This window comes from Eretmochelys imbricata, chromosome 1 (assembly GCF_965152235.1).
Source record: "Eretmochelys imbricata isolate rEreImb1 chromosome 1, rEreImb1.hap1, whole genome shotgun sequence".
Lineage (NCBI taxonomy): Eukaryota > Metazoa > Chordata > Testudines > Cheloniidae > Eretmochelys > Eretmochelys imbricata.
Window position 1 is genome coordinate 166,319,056 of NC_135572.1, and position 7,925 is coordinate 166,326,980.

General features: G+C 49.3%; 1 protein-coding gene across 1 annotated transcript; it reads right to left on the reverse strand.

The window, feature by feature from the left end:
• Nucleotides 1–5,463: 5,463 nt before the first annotated feature.
• On the reverse strand, nucleotides 5,464–6,342 carry OLIG2 (oligodendrocyte transcription factor 2). Its single transcript, XM_077807262.1, has one exon. The coding sequence runs from the start codon at nucleotides 6,340–6,342 to the stop codon at nucleotides 5,464–5,466; it is 879 nt and encodes a 292-aa protein (XP_077663388.1).
• Nucleotides 6,343–7,925: the final 1,583 nt, after the last annotated feature.

Sequence of the window (7,925 nt, forward strand, 5' to 3'; positions counted from 1 at the left end):
GGCCAAAGCTTACTTTGAGTGTCTGGCGTTTGTAACACCCTGCTAAACTCGCATTTTGAGCAATGATCAAACCCTGTGAAGTGTATAGTCAAATATATTGCATGGGCTAATTTTGAGGGCCAGCAGCATCGGTGCAGATGGCGGCCAAGAGAGCTCGGAAAATAGAAATTCACCAGGGTTCACGCCAGCTACCCTCTGATAAACTGGTGTGGGGGGGGGGCGGTCTTGCCTGCTAAGGGCATCTAACACCTTGATAACCACCTGGAAATGCTGTAGTGGGAAAACCCAGGGGCTGCTTATTCTTTCTACTAATGCACTGAGCGATATTTGTTCTAGAAACCAATCCCATATTTTCTACACTGGATGCCAGGAAACGAACCTCTGGGTTAAATCCTGGCCCCACGAAAGTCAATGGGGCCAGGATTTCACTCATTGGATCCTGTATTCCGAATACAGCAGTCTGCAGCTTCATGGACTACATAACGTCTGACGAATGAAAGTAACTTTGGGCTATGTGATTGAGCCCCTACTCTGGAGACACACTCATCTGCCTCTGTCCCGGTGCTTTAGACCGCGTTGTGCACAGGGGCAAAGAGAACCTTCGGTTCCATCACTCCACAGTGGATGGAGATGTCAGTCACACCAAATGGCTTTATAGCTGATGTCTTCTTCCGATCCCTGTTCTGCTGGCGCGACTAGCCCCTTAAGGATCCGTTCCTTTCTGCTGCTGCTCTGAGAAGTTTGGGGCTTAAATAGCTCACCGAGTGACTCGTTTTAACTCTGAAGACGGTGGTGGGGTGAAAAATCGAAAAACTAAACTTATTTTAAAACAAAACAAAACTAGCTTTTTGGGCCGGAGGGGGAGGTGTTCGATTCGATTTCCCCCTTTTCAAACAATTAAGAGAGAATACACCTGCAGCATTTAAAAATAAATGCCTAAGGGCGTGGGTTATTTAAGGAAAATCCTTCCTAAACCGTGCCCTGAGAAGAGAACAGAGAAAACTCTTTTCTCCGATACAGCAGAGAGGGATGGGAGAAGGTGCCCGCATTCTAACCCAGGTGGGTGAGTGAGGCTGGGTACAACCCGCGTGGGTGTCTCTAAAACTCACTATTGATTCCTCGCCATATCTAATGAGCACCTTTGGTCTTGCGCACAGGAAATCCCAACGGATGCGCGTATCACCTTCTTTAAGCAGAGCGCCACATTAACATACGAAAAAGCCTCTGGTTGCACTTGTATAGGAAGCAATCCAATTCTCTCTCTCTGTGTGTGTGTGTGTCAGGGGGGCGGGGGTGGTATATCTCGGAGCATCTTCCGAACTGCTTCCCTCCAGAGACTCTTGGGGGAGTTAGGGAATACTATGTAAGGAGAGATTGGCTTCACCAGGCCAGCTTGTGTTTGAAACTGTATCTGCTGTTCCGAGTAATCCTGGTCAAGAGTAATAATTAGCACAGGAAAGAGCGTTCGCCAATAGCAATTGCTAATATTCTCTGTCTGCCTGATATGTTTCCGAAGCCCCGGTTAGACCCTAATGGTCTTCTCTTGCTATGCCAGTTTTTCGCTACCAAATAAAACGCTCTGCCAGCCGCTGAACGCAGTGGGAATTTAGCCACGGTCTCCAATGGGGAGCAGGATCTGGCCCCTCGCTTTATAACTGTATGGGTAGAAACTAGCTTAACAGAACACAGCCAGTTTATTTTTTGGGGGGGTGGGGAGAGGGATAGCTCAGTGGTTTGAGCATTGGCCTGCTAAACCCAGGGTTGTGAGCTCAATCCTTGAGGGGGGCCCTTTAGGGATCTGGAGCAAAAATTGGGGATTGGTCCTGCTTTGAGCAGAGGGTTGGACTAGATGACCTCCTGAGGTCCCGTCCAACCCTGATATTCTATGATTCAGTTTCTAGCATGGGGTTTAAAAGCGATAGCTGCGCGCAGGGAAGGGCAGCCAGTTGTTCACATTTTCCAAAAAGAACAGGAGTACTTGTGGCACATTAGAGACTAACCAATTTATTTGAGCATAAGCTTTCGTGAGCTACAGCTCACTTCATCGGATGCATTAGCTGTAGCTCACCAAAGCTTATGCTCAAATAAATTGGTTAGTCTCTAAGGTGCCACAAGTACTCCTGTTCTTTTTGCGAATACAGACTAACACGGCTGCTACTCCGAAACCTCACATTTTCCAGTGAGTGCAATCCTTCACGTGGCGGTTGTGTTGCAAGGTTTTCCTTGAGCAGGCGATAACATTAACAGAGAAGTTTAAAATTCTCTCTCTCTCTCTTTGTCTCCAGTAACACCCATTAAATCTGTAAGGCTGCCTGGACTTATTGGAGTGTGAGAATTTTAGCCCATCAAAGGAGTTTACGTCTCTCGTCTCTGTTCCGCAGACTGGTTTTTAGTCGAGTCCCATTCCTCCTGGACTGAGAGAAAGAGGTTTATCTGGAAAAGCCAATTCGGAAAATTCCAGTCTTTTTTAGCTGTCCTGAGAGAGTGGATCGAGTTGCGTATCAAAATAGTCCGAAAAGACCTCCTGGCAAATCGTTAAGCACGTTTCTCGGGCTCTATGCTCTTCCTCAGAGAGACACCCAGCCCCATTCCCCCCACACCGAAAGGGTTAATGTGGAGTTCCTCTGCCAATTTCGCAAGGCTAACTCGCTTTCTGCCAATGCTAGATCTCTGTGTAGCCTATAATTTATCACCTTAAACCCCGCTCCTTGGCTCCTGCTTCAGCTTCATTTAAACACGTACTTCAGTGTTTGTAGGATCCGGGCCTAACTAAGGGTGGTTTAGGCTACTAGGTGCCCCAAATGTTTAATGTGTATTAAAGAGGGGATAATATTAATGGCTGTTATTGATCGATAGAAGTGCTGTGATCTGCCTATAGGAAGTAAGAAAAATTAGCCCTGCCCGTGGGAGTTCAAAAAGGGCTGATCCGTAGTGGAACTCAGGCGCTGTGCTCCGAACCGACTGAAATGCCCGGTGTGGATCGGAGCCTTCCCCTGGGTCCAAGACCTCGAAAGCTGCAGGATTCTCACGCTAACTAAAACTGAGATCGCCACGCACACGCCGAAATCTGCTTTGGGCATTGCTTCAAAATATTCACATCTTGAATAAAAATGCCCCAAAGAACCGAATTCACTTCCATTCCCTGGCAAGTTTTGGGGGCACAAAAACGCCTGTTGGGATATCTTGGGGTCACCACCAGGAGCTTTTATGTAATTTTTTAAAATGGCTCCTGAAAAGAGACAGGACTTGCCGGCCAGATGCCGTGCACCTGTCCATTGAAGTTTTGCCTGAATAAAAAGCTCAGGATCGGGATCCACTGAAGTATTTGCACAAGTAGAAGCAAGAAACTGAGATGGGGTGTGCAAAAATACTATTGCTGAAGAATTCCTCTGCACTATTTAATAGAAACGCGTGTTATTGTGGGGGAAGTGCAGTAACATTTAGAAAGTTAAGCGAAGTCGTAATAAAGCTGAAAACCCCAAGGAAGAGTTAAATGGGAAAATGAGTGCCCGATCCTGCTCCTCTGGAAGCAGATGGGATTGTTGCCATTTCTTCCAGCGGGAGTAGAATCGAGCCCAGCGTGTGGTGTCAGATGTTAAGTATATTAACAACCAAAGCAAAATTGCTTATTTGAAAAGTTTATTTGCCTCTTTTTTTTGCTAAGAAGTGGAGTTAATTTTTTTTAAAAGTGAAGAAATAAGGCGTCTTTTTCAGTGCGAACCATCTCCTCATAACTGCCCTTTAAATCAATTAAATCATTTGCTCTTTTAGAGCTGGAGGCTTAAAGCGCGCAAGAACTAAAATTTTGCTCCAATATATTGTTGTGTCTGAATGTCTCAGTTTAAATAGGCAAATACACGGATACACAGTGAAGTAGAAATCATTTCATTTTCAGTTTTTTGTCTAAAGTCTCCTTATTTTGAGCTGTTCAAACATACAACACCAACCTGCGTTTAATATTTCCTTCTCATAAGCAATTCCTTATCTTTGCTGGATGCTGAGTTTTGTTTAAGAAAATCTTAAAAGTTTGGACTTCATAAACTAGGTTAATTGATCATTAATCTTGCCACTTAGAGAACTGATGGGAAACCAGTTTCAATTGCAGCCTTGTAAGACTGTTAGGAAAAAAGGCTGGAAGTATTATCTTTAAAATGTTCTAAATCTTTTTCGATCTGTTTTTTGGTCTATTTAACCATGGTGCCATATTAATATTTCTGAAAGTAAAGTGTCTTGTTCTTCTTCACCCCAGGCTTCAGCCACTAGACTTCCCAAAATATAAATGGATGGAAAAAAGCAATTTACTTAAAATGTTTTTTATTTAAAATCTCAACAGTGGATCACTCGTTTTGTTTTTGCAACCAAACAAGTAATAAATATTATTTAGCAACTTTCTTTACAAAAATAAACAGATGATAAAATCTCTGCAAGGGGCAGTAATAGGGAACATTGTTATTTCAGAAACAAGCCCAAGTTCTCAGTATTGCAGCACAGGCAGCGTGGAGTTCCTACATCGAAAGCACATTAAAGAGTTTTGTAACTTTGTTAATGGTGGCAGAAAAGAAAAACGTGTTATACACTAAAACAAAACAAAAAATCCTTTACCATTCGTAAGGTTTCCTGTACAAGTGCACAAACAGAAAGCTCAAGCATAACGGACTTACATAATCATTGGACAGTATATTTACAAATCCAAACCCTAGAAAACTTTGCAGGCTACATTTACATCAAAAGCCTTCATTCTTGCAAATTATGCTGGTAGGAAGGCACCAGCCCGGTGCTCGGAATAACCACTTTGCATGTCTTAGGATATGAACCAGAAAATGTTGAAAGGGACTATGTAAAAACAATAGAGAAAAGCAAACAAAAAATCCTATGCCATTTTGGTTACGTCATTCGAGGAGGAGAGGCTATAGCTATTTTCAGCTCCTATCAAAGTTTAAAAAGATGCACATATATTTATTTAAAAAATGCTCTGTGGGTTTACACACTTGCTATTGAGATTGGACAAAACATCAAGTACTGTACGTAACGCTGGCCTCCATTCCCTGCTGGAAATGCTGGAGAAGAGAGGATCAGTTCTGCGTGGAGACGTTTGCAGGAAGAGGAATTGGGTTTTGTTCATCTTTCTCACTGGTGGGCTTCAGGGATTGAGTGTCCTCAGTCTATCTCAGAATGGAACATGCCTGAAGGTGCCCCGGGTGGCCTTGGGACCAACCTGTAGTGAGGGGTCGGGGGGGGGGGAAGGGTGTGTTTAAAAAACTTGGCTGAGACCGGTATGTCCTTGTAAGTCCTTGTATGTGCCTGTGCTTTTAAGGGAGGCCCCCCCCATAGAGTCTGTGTCCCAAAAAATGTGCCCGCGTGTCCTCGGGGCTTGAAGCTGGAGTCTCTCTCCCCATTCCCCACCTTGTTTCGGCAGATTCTCTCCCCCTCCCCTGCCCCACTGGCGGCGGGTCCCGCGGGGGTTCATTTGGTGTCGGTGGTTAATCTGGGCAGGCTGGCCGTGCTCATGCTGGAGACGTGGTGGTGAGGCGGAGCGGGCACCTGGCACATACTGCACGGGCAGGGCATTCCTCCCCAGTGCTGGAAGCTGCTGCCCAGCGGGGCCGAGGCGGCGGCGGCCGAAGGCGACTTGAGGAGCCCATGCGGGGGTCGGATGGAGCTGACCGCGGAGAGGCCGGAGCCGGGCAAGGAGGCGCTGGAGACGGCAGCGGGGGGCAGGATGGGGTGGTGCACGGGGTGGGCGGCGGGGTGCCCGGGGTGCCCCGGGAGCGGGGCGGAGTGGGCGGCCATGCCCCCCGGGCAGGCGGAAGGGTGGAAGCCGGCGTGATGGCCGCCGTAGATCTCGCTGACCAGGCGCTTCATCTCCTCCAGCGAGTTGGTGAGCATGAGGATGTAGTTGCGCGCCAGCAGCAGCGTGGCGATCTTGGAGAGCTTCCGCACCGAGGGCCCGTGCGCGTAGGGCATCACCTCCCGCAGCCCGTCCATGGCGATGTTCAGGTCGTGCATCCGCTTGCGCTCCCGGCTGTTGATCTTCAGCCGCAGCTGCTGCAGCTCGGGCTCCGTCATCTGCTTCTTGTCCTTCTTGGAGGAGGAGGACGAGGAGGAGGACGAGGAGGAGGAAGAAGACTTGAAACCCAGCTTGTCCACCACCACCACCCCGGCCGCGCTCATGGCGCTGCGCAGCTCGGCGCTCAGCTCCGGAGGGGAGTCGCTCTGGGTGGAGCTGGACACTGTGCCCCCCGAGAAGCCCCCGCTGCTGCCTTTATTCCTCGCAGAGAGGAAGAGGTCATCGGGCTCCGGGGAGGAAGGTCTGCTGGATATCAGGCTAGCGTCGGAGTCCATGTCCCCGGCGAGGGGAGAGCGCCGCGCACCAGGCTGCCTGCGAGGAGGAGAAACGAGAGAGCGACCCCAAATCAACGGGACAAGGAACTGCGCGACAGCCTCAACTTCACCTAGCTAACGCTCCAGGCAGCTAGCCACCCCTGGCCAGTGCCCAGCCTCTTCCTCCCTGTCCCCGGCAGTGTCTGCGAGATCCTTCGTCTGCGACCTTCCCAGCGAGATCCGAGACCCTCCATTCCCCTCTCCCGCGATCACAGCCTCCAAGTTCAGCAGCAAGGAACTCCCCAGTCCGCTATTGTCTCCCGGGCTACTTTCCAACTCCCGCGCCAGAAGCAAACGCGTTATTCCACCCTGTCTCCCAGGATAGTTCCCAACCTGGCCTCGCCTCCTCCCCTGCCCGCCCTTTCCCCACCTCCCGCGCCAGGGTGCTCACTAGAGAATTGTCACCGGGATACCTTCCAATTACTCCCCATCACCCGCCAGCAAAACCCTGGATCTCCACCCTGCTCCTCACCCCGCCAAACAGCACGATCTTTTAATATATGAATCTTGCACGACTGGTTTCCGAAGGGTCACAAATTACGCCCCAGCACAGGACAAACCGCTACAAAAGGAGGCGGAATCCTGGTTAAGTGACCGGAGTCGCTGATGGGGGCGGTTCGGGGAGGACCGGGAGAAAATGAATCATATTCCCGGGGAGACCTTCCTAACCAGATCAGTATTTGTTTAGACACTTAACACACACCGCTGTCTGCCCCCGCCTCTGTCACCTCCCTCCCTCCTCTAGCTTGGGCGAATGAAGAGGTTCATTTCAACCCGGATCAGCGCCCGCGAGGAGCCCAAAGCAGTGAGAATCGGAGACAGAACCGGCTGGGTGCACAGTTCCCTTTGGGGGGGCGGGGTCCTGTCCATCCCCATTTATTTATTTGGGGTTAGTGGGTCAGGGCTACTGGGGAGGCTGGCGGACGCCTCCCTTAGAAAGTTAGCTGCCGCAGCCCACAGGAGTCAGGGATTGAATTTGTTTGGGAACTTACTGTTTGCAGAGTGATCCCTTTGGCAGGACGGACCCGCTCCAGCGCCGCTGGTGGTTGTCACAGATCACAATAATAATAAGCACCTTTTGGCGACTCGATGGTGTTTTTATAGGCACATCGGCAAGCAGCGCCGGGTAAGAACAATGTTATTGTCCTGGAGGGGCCGCTGCACCAATAAGCAAAGTGCTGCTAGGGGGCTGGGAAACTGATGTCATTCCGGCTAATTCCGCTCAATGAAACTGACTAAGACACGCTCCTTTGCAGCGCCAGCCAATGGCGTTTGTTAGGAGGAGAGACCCAGAGAGACAGGAGGGAGAAAGAGAGAGACCTTTGTCAAATCTAGAATAAAATGTAACAATGCCAGCGTTAGGAACAGCTGTTGTGGGGGGGGGGGGGGTATAGACCAAACAAACCTTAGTCCCAGCATAACAATAACATTTTGAAAGGAATGGCCCTAAACTCCTAAAGCACTCCACCGAGCTCTGCCGCTTGAGAGTATTAATAGGTTTCACAAACACATCGGTATTTCTCTCCTCCAAACCCCCCCCCCAA